This window comes from Natrix helvetica (genome assembly GCF_964273705.1).
Source record: "Natrix helvetica genome assembly, chromosome: 9".
In the NCBI taxonomy this organism is placed as follows: domain Eukaryota; kingdom Metazoa; phylum Chordata; class Lepidosauria; order Squamata; family Natricidae; genus Natrix; species Natrix helvetica.
In genome coordinates, this window is record NC_138560.1 from 1,948,614 (window position 1) to 1,963,468 (window position 14,855).

The following is a 14,855-nucleotide window of genomic DNA, read 5'->3' on the forward strand; positions in this document are numbered from 1 at the left end:
ATGCCACTGGTCTGCCATCACAGTTATAGGGTCTCCTCCTTGAGCAGAGGGGTTGGACTAGAAGACCTCCAAGGTCCCTTCCAACTCTGTTCTTCTGTGATTCCTCCAGAAATGAGAAAGCAAGTCTTACTTCATTCCTTTCCTGTTTTTATTCGTATTTCTCCACTTGACATTCGTTTGAAAATGCCACACATGTATACAGACAAACAAGCTTATAAATACCAGTGTGAATAAGTAGCAAAAGTGTCCTGCTCTGAACAGACAAATACACACACACACACACACACACACACACCTCCCGCCCCTGAGTGGTGCCAATCGGCCAGTGTCAAGGAAGCAGCAGGTTGGCGTCAAATCACTGCAAATCAACATCTGATCCAAGGGGAAAGAACGCGAATCCTCTCGTTTAGGGTAAAGGAGCTGGAGAGAAGATAAAATAGTTAGAAATAACCAAACAATCGGGAGGGGGGGAGAGGTGTACAAGTCGAGGTGTGAGAATTGTGGTGCACAGGAGAAAGGAAAGGGGCTGAGAAACAGACCGGATTCCCAGGTCCAGAATGTGGCTTGCGAAAAATGTGCACAAAGCAAAATCTGTTTGTTGCAGCCCATGTTAAAATTGTTGTAGGTTGTATATTGTTGCAGCCCATGTTAAATAAGAGAAGCTAAAAAAGAGAAGGGAGGCAGGGAAATTAGAGTCCAGTGGAACAGGATGGCAACTTTTAAGATGGGTGGACTTCAACTCCCAGAATTGCTGGCTGGGGAATTCTGGGAGTTGAGGTCCACTCATCTTAAAATGGCTATGGTTGAAAAACACTACCATAATCTTTTTCACCCCCAAAACATAGTGCCTTCAATATCAACCTGCTGGCCATCATCTTCCTCCATGGACGAAGGAGAGTGATGGGTCAAATTAGACCCTAGTAGGGTTAAGCATCCGAACCGTGGGTGGGGAGAAAAAAATTCCTGAGCTAAATAAGTATGTTAGGAGGAACAAGGCCTAGAAGAGTGTGGAAGAGGTAGCTGGAGAGGGGGACCTATGCAAGTTGGAACCAAAGTCAGATCCCTTGACATGACGCTCAACTCAACTTGGGCTTTGGATGGGGACCCTACTAAGGATGGAGAAGGTGCGCCACTGTCTTCTAAGGTGGGTTGTTGACTGTCCAGCCTAACCCATAGCTCTGTGGGATCCCAACCAAGGATCAACCAGATGAGTAGGGACCAAGGGGTCTTCCTATAGTGTGGAGAAGCTACCTTCTCACCGTCCTCGGACTTTTCCTTGCTCGTGGGAAAAGTACAACGTTTGGAGGGTCCACAAACACTGAATTGGGGGTTAGCCCTTTGGATGGCCACCAAGAAGCAGCCCAGCCCCCATTCTCACGGTGAAGAACTCATGGTAAGCCAAACCCCCTTTAGATCTGAAGCAAGTCCTAAGACAATACAGTGAGTTTCTGAAGGCGAGGAAACCATAAGGAAGTGACTGAAGGAAAAACCCCAGGATGGGAGGGAAGGCCAGCCCAGCAGGTTCTAAACAGCTGGACTCCTCCACAACTACTAGTTTACACCAGGTTGTGAAGATCTCCACACAAGAGGCCAACGAAGGAAAACAAACGAGGTTTTACAGGCCCCTGAATCTACAGGATTTTTAGCAAGGTCAGAAGACAATCCCGTGACTTGATCGGCAAGATCGGGGGAGGGAGGGAGAAAGGGGGGTGGGTGAAGCTGCCCAACCAGACCGGCTGGCTTTCACACAAGCCGAGTCCATATTGGCATTTCCCAGGGAAAATATTGGCCACGTTCGACTTGTTTTGCATGCTGTTTTTGTACCGTTCACAAGGAAGTGGTTGACCCCCTTCTCTCATTGCTAGTCCTCCCCCCTCCCGTCCCCCAAGCCAATTGGGTCATAATTCAAGTAAGGAAGAAATGTTGCTGATAGACTTCGTTTTAGCTAGATAAATAAGAGTTTTAGCCTCCTGGAGAAATATATATATATATATATATATATAGGGGGGAAAGCTGACAGCCACAGAGCACTACGGTAGAACGGAAGGGGTCTTTGATTGAAGGGAGGGTGGGTGGCAAGGGTGAAAGCAGAGGAACCCGTGGCAGAAGAGTGAGCATCCCCACCACAGTCCTGTGAGCCCCCTCCCCATTATGGAAGGGAACCAACTCACCAAGAAAGTCAAGGTTAAGGAAGAGGCATCCAAGACAGGGGTTGAAGTCTCTTTGCCCACTGCATAGGGTGGGAGGAAGAGGAGACCAGGAATACAAAAGCCACCGAATTCTCAACCCTCCTATCTTGTATGATGGTTGTGCCAGGAGAGTTCAAAGGTTGGGTGGAATTAGGGGACGGTGGGCCTCTCCCAGCCCAGAAGGGGGGGGGAAGGATCATTTCCTACTTAGGACCAAAGTTCTCTTCCCCATCACTCAGGAGTCCCTGAGATCTTAGGTCCCCCAAGAGAGCTGACATTTTCGCAGTCCAGCAGACCCCAAAGAAGTCGTGTTCTTTTCCTTTTGGGGGGAGGGGTGTGTGTGTTGCAAATGCAGCAGAAAACCCGACTGAAAAAAGCCCCCCCAGTGAGGATTGTTTTCTTACACGCAGGTGGGTTTCTGCAGTCAGCTGAGGGCCCCAAGTCTTTGCAAACTCCCCGACTGCAATGAAGAAATTCTTCCTAAAAATGCGTTTAATAGACTTGAATTCTTCCTAAAAATGCATTTTATGGAATTCTTTCTAAAAATGCATTTCATGGATTTGAACTCTTTCTAAAAATGCATTTAATAGACTTGAATTCTTCCTAAAAATGCATTTTATGGAATTCTTCCTAAAAATGCATTTCATGGACTTTGTGCCCCAGGCAAGCCAAGAGAGGCCGGGGGGGGGGGGGAATGGGAAACTCATTACTGATTTTAGTTCTTGCACTGTCCAACCTTGGTGATTTGAAGATGTGTGAACTTCATCTCCCAGAATTCCCCAGCCAGCCCTTGAATGATAGAGTTGGAAGGGACCAGAAGGATCGCCTAGTCTGCTTTTCTCAATCTTGGCAGTCATAAAGGCTTGTGGACTTCAACTCCCATAATTCTAGGAGTTGACGTCCACAGGTCTTCTTGTCGCCAAGATTGGACACCCCTCTTTGAAAGGATAAAGGAGCTCATTGGGGCAATCTCCCCAAATTTGGTGAGCCGTACTGACTGACAGACGCGTGCCCCTCCCCTTCTTCAACCCTATATATTTTTTAAAAGGGGCCTGGGTGTTATTTTCTCTCCCCCCTCTCCTTCTTCAATTTCCTTCCACAGCTCATTTGCAGCACGAGGGCAGCAGCAGAGACCAAACCTGCGCTCCCCTCCTGCCGACGGGGGCAAGCAATTCTTTAAAAGACAATCACAGTCACACACTCACATGCAACACGCAGGCCAGAGCTGTTCTAGAACGCACTCGCACTCTCTCGCACACGCATGGAGAATTAAGACAGGAGAGAAAAGGAGGGCGGGGTGGGGGGAGGGAATCCACCCACCCACCCCCCTTTCCCCCGTCCTGAAGCCCCTCACCTCCCGTCCTCCCTCCGGGCTGCCCTCTCTCTCAACATGTCGCACGGCTGCACCCAGTTGTTGTCGTGCAGTCCCACGCGGCAGCCCGGGGTGTCTTTGTCTGTCCTACGGCAGCACATCCAGTAGGAGCGTCCGTAAGGCAAGTCGTGATGGTAAGGTTTAGGGTGCCAACGGCAGAGGGAGACGTCGCCCTTCTCGTAATGTCTCTTGCACTGCTTGCAGGGGTCGTCGCGGTACAAGGGGTCGCGGTTCCACTTGGAATCCGTGGCCAGCACGCCAAAGGTCTCGATAATGTACTTGAAGTAGTGGCAGGAGCATTTTAAGGCCGCCAGCGCCTGGGTGGGCAAGTAACTGAAGATCTTCACCATGATGTGATCGGGGAGCAGCAACATGTACTGGCGAGGTTCCAGCAACCGCTGGATCTTGAAACGGATCTCTAAGAAGTCGTGCGAGACGTGGCGATACAGGCGACACAAGGATGTGTCAGAGACGGAAGGCTCCAAGACGGACCCGTCGGCCCTCTCCAGCCCACCCTCACCGCCGCTCGACGAGTCCAGGAATGCGCTGTCTGTGTCGCGGCTGTCTTCCTGCCGTGGCGTCTGAGCGTGGAGGAAGAAGAGCTGCCCTGGCGGAGGGTCGTCGCAAGACGCGCACAGCCCTTCTTGGGTTGGCGAGCCCACCGTCAAGCAAACGGTCTCTTCCTTCATGTTCTTGGTGCTGTCCTTGCCAAAGAAGACACACTGGTCCACCACGCCTGTCACCACCACGTCCACGTGGAAGCCGGACACACAGTCTCTGGCTGCGGAGGCGGGGGAGCCTCCCATCTTTTCCGCAGGGGCCCGGATGTCTTCGGGGATAGCGTCCAGTTTGCCGGAGCCATTCTGGGTCTCGCGGTATGGCATCTCTGTGTCAGGGGGCTCCCGGCCGGATCCTTCGGAGCCCTTGGGGGAGGCACTCGCCAACAGGAAATCCACATTGTTGGGAAGGGTATCCCGGGAGGGGCTGATCAGCTGATAGAGGTCACAGGTGATCTTGTCTTTGGACCGGGCTGTGGTGCCGGTGGGAGACCCTCCACAGCTCATGAACATGCAATTGGGCCGGGGAACAGAGCCGCTCTCTGAGGGCGAACGGAGGTCTCGGCTGCTGGAAATACGGAAGGCAATGCGAACTTCGCCAGGGCTGTGCTGGGAGTTGGCCACGCACTCGGAGGACTCCCGGCGGAGACCATTCTGACACACGACGCTGCGCTCCCGGGACTCAAAGTGGGCAATGGCCTCGGCCACGCGGCTGCAGTCTGAGTTTCCCCCAGAGGTCGGTGGTTTCTTTTCCCCGTTCTCCTCTTGCTCCGTAGATACAAAAACCATCGGGGACGGCGGGGCGCTTGGTCTGGAGCAATTCTGCTCTGCCCGCGCCGTCCGCTGCTCCACCAAGGCCACCATCTCTGCCACCGAGAGCAGGTCAGTGGCATCCCCGCCAGCAGGGTCAGTGTGGGACTCGGGCCAAAGGCAAACATCCTCGGCTTCCTTGCTGCCACTGTCCTTGGGTTTGACCGGGCAGGCTTTACTCTGGGTGGGATCGTGCGACCTCCGCCGGCGCTTCGCCTTGGAGCTGTCGCTCCCCCAGTTTCCTTTGACCTTCATGGCGCTGGCCCTGTTGCCACTGCTGCACTGGTGGGCCACGAAGAACGCGATCTTCTCCTTCGTGTTGCCCGGCTTGATCACATACCAGGTGTCCAAGAGGACTCGGCCCTCCTCCACCTGACCGGGATTGGAGGAAGCAGCCGGGGGAGGCGGCGGGGGAGGCGGAGCTGGAGGGGTGTTTTCCGAAGAGAGCTCGCCACTCTCCCCCTCTTCCTCTTTCGCTTTGCAGGCAAAGTCCCCAAAACTTTTCTTCCCCTGGTTGCCACGGCACGGCTTGTTCTCGGAGTAGGTGCCAAAGGGGCGGGGACACCACAGCTGGATGTGGGAGAAGGTGTTGTGATCCATCACGCTCTCATGGCCAAGAGGAGGGGGAAGGACGGTCCTCCCCTCTAGTGCATGATCGGCTGCTCCTGTGGATCTTCCCAGGGCCCTGGAGTAGCCTGCGGGAAAGCGAAGGAAAAGAGACATCCATCAGGTGTGCAAAATGCAGCCAAATGCCTACTCTGTCTAACAAAGCACCCAGGACGCAGCATGCATGCAACGCTCAGCGACCTTAGAATTTATTTTCCATTTCTGGGGGTGGGGAAAATCATTACAGGTAATCCTCGACTTACAAACACAACTGAGCCCAAATTTCCATTGCTAAGCAAGACTGTTGTTGAGTGGGTTTTGCCCCATTTTATGTCAGTTCTCGCCATCGCTGTTGAGTGAATCCCTGCAGCTAGGAAGTCACACAGTTGTTAAGTGAATCTGGCTTCCTCAGAGACTTTGCTTGTCATAAGGTCACAAAAGGGGATCACGTGACACCCCCCCCCCCCCAAAGACACTGCAATCGTCATAAGTACATGCCAGTTGCCAAGCGTCTGAATTTTAATCAGGTGGGATGCTGGATCATTCGTGTGAAAAACAGCCATAAGCCACTTTTCCCAGTGCCAGTTGTAGCTCCGAATGGACCCTAAACAAATGATTGTAAATCCAGGACGACCTGTCGCTAGTCCTCATGGTGCCAGTAAAAAGGAAAACATGCCAACGGAGCCCAGAGAGGGCCTGGAGCTTCCAATCCCACACAAATTCTAATATCTTTCACTTGCTTTGCCTTGCACCCGGACTCTCGGCCTTAAGGAATGTGGTGACTTGCATTTATGGATGCCCACTTTACTGGGACTTCAATCGTTTCAGCTTTTTTAATTTTATTTTAATGATTTTCCGGTCGTTGCCCTGTGCTTCTCGTCCTTTGGGTAGATGGGCAGCCGTATAAATTTGAGAAATACTCCATCGGTAAATTGTCCCAAGCTTCGGAAGGAGCCACATAACTTTGACACCTCTGGCTCGTTTCCCAGCGGCCAGCCGACGTTCGGGGCGCTCTGCATAATTTACTCCTACGGCTTCAAAGGAAGCATGCCAAGGTTACGGATGCCAAGGGCAAGCAAAGGACCACGTGGGTGGCCCCTGCTGCAGCAGGCGGCTGGCAGGATGCCACCAACACAAGAGGAACATCACAGCAGATACCAGAACAGAATTCCTGAGCCAGCCGTGCTGATTCCCACCTATCCGGGGTCAGGTTAGAGGGCGACTTTACGGGCTGGTGGACTTCAACTCCCAGAATTCCTGAGCCAGCCGGGCTGATTCCCATGTATCTGGGGTCAGCATCAGCTGGGCCTTTGCCACACCGTCTCTGCGGTATTGGGAACAGACTGGCCTACCTTAAAGGGTTGTTCTAAGGCAGTTTCTCAGCCTTCGCAATTTTAAGAGATATAGACATCGACTCCCAGAATTCCCCATCCCATTAGGTGCGGAATCCTGGGAGCCGAATTCCACACTTCCTAAATGAGGGTGGCTGGGGAATTTTAGGAAATTAAGATCACGTTTATTGTCCTTTCTTTACTGTGGGCACAACAAATTCTGTTGCCTGATCTCAAAAGAAAGTATATATCTACCCATACACATACATAACACATATATATATATATATACATTCTACATACATACATGTATATGCATACGTACATACATATACCTACTGTCAGGCCTGCAGCCATTTTTTTCCTTTGGCCTGCCACACTTCCTATTATTCTACTCTGCATTTTCTATGGTGGGAAAATGGGAGGGGGGGATTGTACGGAGTTAGATGATATGTAGCCATAGCAAAATTCTTTCTGGAAAGCCAAGGTCATCCTTTGTCTCTGCACCTGACCAGAACTGGATGTGCAGTAAGGATGTTTTCAACGTCTGCAAGGAAAATGCCAAGCTCGGAGGGCTCCACCGTTCTCTTCCTCTGCAAATCCCCTTCCTTCTAGAACTTATGACGTTACCTAGCTGGGTCATGAAACGTCGGCAAAAAACCCGCCAGGCTCCAAAAGCAACGAGGACCTTAAAAGCGATGGCTCTGCAGAAGGGCCCACGTTACCCCCTTCCCCTAAAAATGCCCCTTTCTCAGCTCCTCCTAAGCCGAACCTGCCCTGAAGCTCTGGGTTCGAAACCAAGGACGCTTTTGAGAAAGAGCCAAGAGGGGCCTGGCAGATGGGTTGACAGCTTGATCCACCTTCAAAACCTGTGGGAAGGAGGCAACCCAGGGGTGGGGAGGGGGTGGGGGCTGAGGGAAGGGGCATGCTGGAATGCCAACCCTCTTCCCACCCACCCCACATGGGCCGTGTTGCCATTGTGATGAAAGCCCCACCCCCAAGAAAAGTCACACATGCACTTGTTGATTGTGCAAGGGAGGATCCTACAAGGACTGTCCTCGGCACACCCACCCTCGCAAACCCATCCTTGAGACCCCACCCCAAATGCAATCCCCAGCCCTTCCCCAGGCATCGATGCAAGCTTTCCCCAACTAAGCTTTTTCCGGGCACAGGCACACACACACACACACGAATGAATTTGACTAGAATCATCACAATCACAACAATAATTCCAACAATTCCCTCCCCCTCCCCCCCCCCGCAACTGAAATCTCCTCCCAGCGATGGCTTCATCCTTCCCCAGCCAATTCTCTCCCTCCTCCCTCTCCCTTCTTACCTGGTACCCCAAAGCCAAGGGAAGGGGAGGAGCCACAGCAGGCCTTCGCCGAACCCTACATCCTTGCTTCGGACGCCTGCAAAATAAGATCATGTGTGTGTGTGTTTGTAAAAAAATAAACAACAACAACAATAAATAAATAAATCCACAGGTCCTTTTGCAAAGCAGGGAGAGGAGGGGGGGGAAGGAGGGGGGAACAGTCCAAAATGGGGGCGTGTGTGGGGGCGTGTGTGAGTGGGAATATTGTTCCCAACCGAGGATCCTCCTCCTCCTGCTGACAGAATGGATCGCGCCCCCCCTCCCCCCCTTGCGCTACCTGGATCTCTTAAAGGGCCAGCTACCCCATTCCACTCCACTGGCCAGGGCAGGTCCCCCCACCCTCTTTGCTATCAATAAGGGTCCTTTGAATGCACCAGACTGTAAATCTTACACCCCCTCCTTCCAACACACACACTCACTCACACACTCACTCACACACACACACAAACACCTTAACCACTTCAGCCATTTGTTGACAGACATATGCATGAGGCTGAGCGGCCAATCAGAAAGCCGAGTTTGGGGCATGCCCATATATGGATGACAGCAGAGTTTGAGCCTCTCCTTCTGTTTCCCCCCCCCTCCTTTAAATCCCCACTGCCAGCCTGCCAAGCCAAGCCAGGGATCGTGGTGCAATTCCCACCCGCAACCAGGAACGAAGGCCGCTTGCCTCGCCGGGGGGCCGTAGCGCAATTCTTAATGTCCTTTCACCCCGGGCAGGTCAAATTTCTTTTCTCTGATCTGACCTGGCCCAAAGTCGACGACGACTCGCTATGCGCTGCAATAGGAAAAACTGTAACTGTAAAGAATACAGAATGCAAACAGAATTGGAAGGGACCTTGGAGGTCTTCTAGTCCAACCCTTGCTCAAACAGGAGGCCCTATACCACTTCAGACCAATGGCTGTGTTCCTGAATCACAGAGAGCATTGATAATGTAGGGGGGGCAGGATGGGACCAGATCTCCAGACTGACCAGAGAATAATAAGAGTTGGAAGGGACCTTGGAGGTCCTCTAGTCCAACCCCCTGGGTTCAAGGAGGGGACCCTATGCTGTTCCAGCCAAATAGCAGTCCAGTCCCTTCTTGAAAGCCTCCAGTGATGGAGCTCCCACAGCTTCTGAAGGAAAAACTGTTCCCACTGGTTAATTGCCCTCGCTGTCAGGAAATTCTCCCCTAGTTCTCGATTAGTTCTAGCCGCAAGGGTCCTTCGAGATCAGTTAGCCTGGCCTTATTTTAGCTGGGAATTCTGTGGCGGTTGCAACGGGTTCGAGATTCAAGTCCCTTCCTCCCAGGCAGGTTTCACAGGTCAATCACTCTCCTTCCCTTTTGTCCCAGAGGGAGGGACAAAGGAAATGTAGCGGGAGGGTGCAAGGAATTGTAGCTCAGCCAAACTTGGATAGGCGCAGCCCTCCCCAGGGAGAGAATGTCACACACCCCCTTTAATCGGAAGCTGGCTATTTCCTAACAGTGGGGAATGTCCTGCTGTTTAATCCAAGAAAAGAGAACCAGCAGCAACAAGGCGCAAGGAATTAAAGCACGGAAGAAGGACGTTCATTGAGCAGGCCGAAGAGGCATCAAATTGGAGAAAACTACCGTGGTGGTCTTCGACTTATGACCCTAACTGACCCCTTCTCTCAATCTTCAACCCAGCATCTGATTTGCAAAATACACCCCTTAAGGCAGGGGGGTCTCCAACCTTTGCCAATTTTACGACTGGACTTCAACTCCCAGAATTCCCCAGTCATGCTCGTTGAGGAATTCTGGGAGTTAAAATCCATAAGGTCCATAAACTCACCAAGGTTGGAGACCCAACCCCTGGCCTTAAGGGGTCTTTCTCTCTTTGCAAGGTTTCTGTTATAGCTAATTTAAGATTAATGTATGTCTAGTTTAATGAAAAGGAGGACTAGGGGAAACATGATAGCAGTCTTCCAATATCTCAGGGGTTGCCACAAAGAAGAGGGAGTCAAGCTATTCTCCAAGGCACCTGAAGAGCAAAACAAGAAGCAATGGGTGGAAACTAATCCAGGAGAGAAGCAACTTGGAACTGAGGAGAAATTTCCTGACAGTGAGAACAATGAATCAGTGGAACAGAAATTGCCTCCAGAAGTTGTGAATGCCCCAACACTGGAAGTCTTTAAGAAGATGTTGGATAGCCATTTGTCTGGAACAGTGTAGGGTTTCCTGCCTAGGCAGGGGGTTGGACTAGAAGACCTCCAAGGTCCCTTCCAACTCTACTATTGTATTATTGTATTGTATAAGGACTCTGCCTTGGGCAGAGGGTTGGACTAGAAGACCTCCAAGGTCCCTTCCAACTCTGCTATTGTATTGTATTATAATGTCCCTTCTTTTCTTGATGAGGTCTTTTCTCAGCCACTCGCAGCTTCCTATCCCCTGAGCTCCGAAGGGTTGGTTTTTTTCATTATATTTCTTTTTTAAAAAAAACTGAGGTTCTCGTTGATGAGGGAGTTAAGATGCAAAGTGGCATATTCACACGGCAGCAAATGTAGAGAACTGTTCCAACCCAATTCTCACAGATCACCTTTTCCTAAGTGTGTGGGGACGCCGCTTCCATCAGCCCAGGCAACGTGGCCAAAACATCTGGAAGGCCGGGGGGAAGGGGGGGAGAAAGGCAGATGTACATCTTCTTAAATATCAGTGCAGTATCGATATAACTGCAAGAGCCATCTTGGAAAGGAAGGAGGAGATGCTGAGTAATTCTACAGAAGTTCTTGCCAGATAATCTTTACTCCAGACTCCGGACCAAGGAGAAGATTCCTCTAGATCAGGGGTGTCCAAACTTGGCAACTTTAAGACTTGTGGACTTCAACTCCCAGAATTCCCCAGCCAGCAGAGCTGGCTGGGGAATTCTGGGAGTTGAAGTCCACAAGTCTTAAAGTTGCCAAGTTTGGACACCCATGCTCTAGATTGATCGGTGCCTACTCTCCCGTAAATAGGCAATGAAGGCAGAAATCCCACTCACTGGCCTAGGGGGCTGTAAGACTGAGGCAAGGACCAGCAGAGTCATAACTCCAGGTAGCCCTCGACGTACGACCACAATTGAGCCCCAGATTTCGGTCGCTCAGGGAGGTGTTTGTTCACTGAATTATGTCCCATCTTGTCACCTTTCTTGCCAAACTTGTTAAATTAGGAACACAGTTGTTTAAGTGAACCGAGCTTTCCTATTTGCTTGTCAGAAGGTCGCAAAAGGGGTCCAGGTGACCTTGGGGGACACAGCGACGGTCGTAGGAACCATTTAAATTTTGATCATGTGAGCATGTGTAAAATGGTCATAAGTCACTTTTTTCAGTGCTGTTGTAACTTTGGTCATGAAAGGAACTGTTAAGTCGAAGGTTACCTGTTTTAAAAACAGAGTAACAGAGTCGGAAGGGACCTTGGAGGTCTTCTAGTCCAACCCCTTGCTCAGGCAGGAAACCCTGCGCCATTTCAGACAAATGGTTTGTCCATTCTCTTTGCCAAAACCTCCAGGGTAACAACGAAAATGTGCTTTCCTTCTCTACTAAAAAGGCAAGCCCTTCTTCGCCATCTCAGCTGGCTTCACGCCAAGCGCAATGTTTATGATTAACTTAACATCCACATAACCGTATAATTAAGCCTGTGTAACTCACCAACGCAGAACATCGTCAGAGATAAGAGCACACTGAAAGGCTGTAAAATTGGGGCGGATTGCACAGGCCAGGTGAAAGTGACACAGGCGGCAACTAAGTGCTCCCAGGCACAGCATTCTCAAGCACACCTAAATGGTTTTTTTTGAGACACCGGTGGCCTCTTTTGTCGTTTGCAGGGGTCTGGGAGGGGGGGGTCTTCGAAAGGCAGCGGGGGAGGAATGGCATTTCATCAGCCCTTAGGGGATAATCTTAGTGGCATGGAGAGAGATGGAGACTGTTCTTAATCAAGGGAAAATAGATAGATAGATGTAGATAGGTAGGTAGGTAGGTAGGTAGGTACCTAGATAGATAGATAAATAGATAGATAGATAGATGATAGATAGATAGATAGATAGATAGATAGATAGATAGATAGATAGATGATAGATAGATAGATAGATAGATAGATGATAGACAGATAGGTGCAGATAGATAGATAGTCAGACGGATGGATGGATGAATGGAGATAGATGCAGATAGACCAACCGACCGACAGAAAGATGAGGGTGATAGAGAGACACAGACAGATAGATGAGAGAGAGACATAGAAATAGATGAATGGATGTAGTTAGAGGGAGATGGAGAAAGACAGACGAGAGAGTGATAGAGACATATAGAAATGGATGATTGGAGGCAGACAGATAGACAAACAGATTATAGACAATACAGACAGAGGATAGAGAGAGACAAGGGGATAGATGAGACAGACAGACAAATGATTTTCTTCCCTCCTTCACCCCTGCCCCCAAACTGGAAGAGTCCTCCTTCGATTAACCCTCTGCCAGGTCTGGGTCAGGAACAAGCCAATGGGGCAGACAATATACTTCAAGATCCTGAAATGGGTCTCTGGGATTATACCCCCACTTAAAACGGGGGGGGCGGAAACCGAGGACCACAGATGTCAGTGGGGCTCCCACTACAGAGCTGGCACCAACCCCCAACAGCAGAGCTCTTAAACTCTTTCTTTCTCCCCAGATACGGCAGCTAGGCCAAGATCCAGATGGAAAGCGGGATCACCAAACAGGACGGCAGTGTGTTATGGTCACTGAGTTACGGCAAGCCCAGCCAGAAAGCTGCAAGGTCCTTGCTGGGTCTGTGCAAAATCAGCATCCCCTCTCCACAACTTTTCTGCCCTCCCCCTCCCCCCTTGGAATTGAAAACAGCTCAGAATCAGAGTCAGAACAGAGCTGGGAGGGAACTTAGAGGTCTTCTAGTCCAGCCCCGAGCTGCCAAACTCAGACCATCCAGGGAAGAGACTTTCCAAAGACTCTTTTCCATTGCACCTAGGGGATCCGACCATGCTTCTGGTGGAGAGTCAGGAGAAGGGTGGATCCCTGCCTGGAGAAAGGTTGCCACCTGCTTTCCTCTCGGGCTGCTCCGGTGTCTCTCCCTGCAGCAGCAGCAGCAATCTGGCATGGGGAAATGAAGCCTTTGCCCTTTAGTTTTAATCCGCTTTTCTGGCCAGAAATGCCTCGGCGGCTGTCAGCTCTTCGTCCTGGAGCTGCAGCTGCTGAGAGCAGAGGAGCAGGGCTGGGGCAGATAAGTTGGCAACCCTGATCCCCATCATTTTTTTCTCCCATCTCCTCCAGCCCCTTCCGCTTCTTCTGTGCTGGGCTTCCGATCCTCCAGCCTCCTGTGCATTTGCACCCCGGGCTCCCAACAGGCGACCCTCCCCGCCTCTTACCTTCCACGCAGCGGGATCGGCCGCCACCTCCACTCTCCCTTTGCAAGCAGCGACTCCTCGGCACTTCCTGGTTCCCCTCTGCGCAGGCGGCCCTCCTCGGACCGCCCACTTCCGTACTTAGCCGCCCAATGGGCTGCCTTCCTCTCCTCCGCTCGGGATTCCGAGCCGCAAAGGCTTCTGGGAGTTGGAGTTCTGAAGCTGCCTTTGGCGGCTCTTGCGCAGCTCTGCGGATGGGAAGGGCAGGGAAGCTTTGTGGGGGATGGAGAGGAGGGGTTTTCTCCTAATCTAGCCACCTGATAATAGAAGAATAGAGACCCCACTTCCTTTTCCCCCTGGAGTTTTGCAATCATGCAGGATTCTATTTCTTTTTTTTGGAAGTTACATTGCTTAGGTTCAAAATTCTGTGCCTCTGAGCATGTACAGATGGAGCATGTACAGATGGAAATCCCATTAGTTTTTGTTGCTAAGCGAGACACTTGTTAAGTGAATTTTGCTCCATTTTACAACCTTTCTTGCCGCCGTTGTTAAGCGAATCACTGTGGTTGTTAAATTGGTAACACAGTCATTAAGGGGATCTGGCTTCCCTGTTGACTTTGCTCATCAGAAGGTCGCAAAAGAGAATCCTGTGTCCCCGGGACACTGCAAACGTCATAGATGCGAGACGGTTGTCAAGCATCCAAGTGTAAACCAAGGGGACCATGGGAATGCTGCAACGGTCATAAGTGTGAAAACGGTCATAATTCACTTCTTCAGTGCTGTTGTAACTTTGAAGGGTCACTATATGAACTGCTGTAAGTGAAGGACAAGCTGTAGTGAGTTCAGCCTTCCCCTGAATGGGGCAGCTGCACTAGATGCGAAAGGTGCCTTAGGATTCTGCGTGACGTTTGTAACCCCTGTATAAATAGAATAAATAATATCCCCCCCCCCATCAGAATCAGGGATATTATTCTAATATCAGAATAAATATTCTCATTTATCGGAATAAATTAAAAGAGGAAAAGAAGGTAAGACAGAGAGGATAAAGTGGATTTTTGACTTTGGAGCAGAATCCAAAGTCCTCGGGTTACAGCGTCCTCGTCACATAACCAAAATTCAGATACTTGACAACTGATTCATATTCATGACCGTTGCTGTGTCCCAGAGTCATGTGATCCCCTTTTGCAACCTTTTGACAAGCAATATCAACGAGGAAGCCAGATTCGCTTAACGACCGTCTTACTAACTTAACGTCTGAGGTGATTCCCTGAACAACCGCGGCAAGAAAAGT

The 14,855-nt window shown here is 50.6% G+C and overlaps 1 protein-coding gene and 1 long non-coding RNA gene across 4 annotated transcripts; one reads left to right on the forward strand and one right to left on the reverse strand.

Moving 5' to 3' along the window:
• Positions 1-136: 136 nt before the first annotated feature.
• Positions 137-13,675, reverse strand: FBXO46 (F-box protein 46). 3 transcript variants are annotated; one of them, XM_081961509.1, is made up of 4 exons: positions 13,589-13,675; positions 8,202-8,277; positions 3,544-5,623; positions 137-420 (listed from the first exon to the last, which is right to left on the reverse strand). In XM_081961509.1, exons 3-4 carry the CDS (start codon positions 5,526-5,528, stop codon positions 366-368), a joined length of 2,040 nt encoding a protein of 679 aa, XP_081817635.1. In that variant the 5' UTR covers positions 5,529-5,623; positions 8,202-8,277; positions 13,589-13,675; the 3' UTR covers positions 137-365. The 3 variants fall into 3 exon arrangements, with proteins under 3 accessions (XP_081817635.1, XP_081817637.1, XP_081817636.1); XM_081961511.1 differs by lacking the exon at positions 13,589-13,675 and adding an exon at positions 8,690-8,724; XM_081961510.1 differs by lacking the exon at positions 13,589-13,675 and adding an exon at positions 8,518-8,673.
• LOC309396421 lies at positions 416-1,922 on the forward strand. Its single transcript, XR_014176109.1, has 2 exons — positions 416-621; positions 660-1,922. It is a non-coding gene; the product is annotated as an uncharacterized lncRNA (long non-coding RNA).
• Positions 13,676-14,855: the final 1,180 nt, after the last annotated feature.

What these genes read in the sequence shown, in the direction of transcription:
- FBXO46 (XM_081961509.1), bottom strand. Translation starts at nt 5,528, where the DNA reads ATGGATCACAACACCTTCTCCCACATCCAGCTGTGGTGTCCCCGCCCC. An exon ending in GCCCGGAGGGAGGACGGGAG is followed by an intron (nt 421 to 3,543) that starts GTGAGGGGCTTC and finishes TCTTCTCTCCAG; the next exon opens with CTCCTTTACCCTAAACGAGA.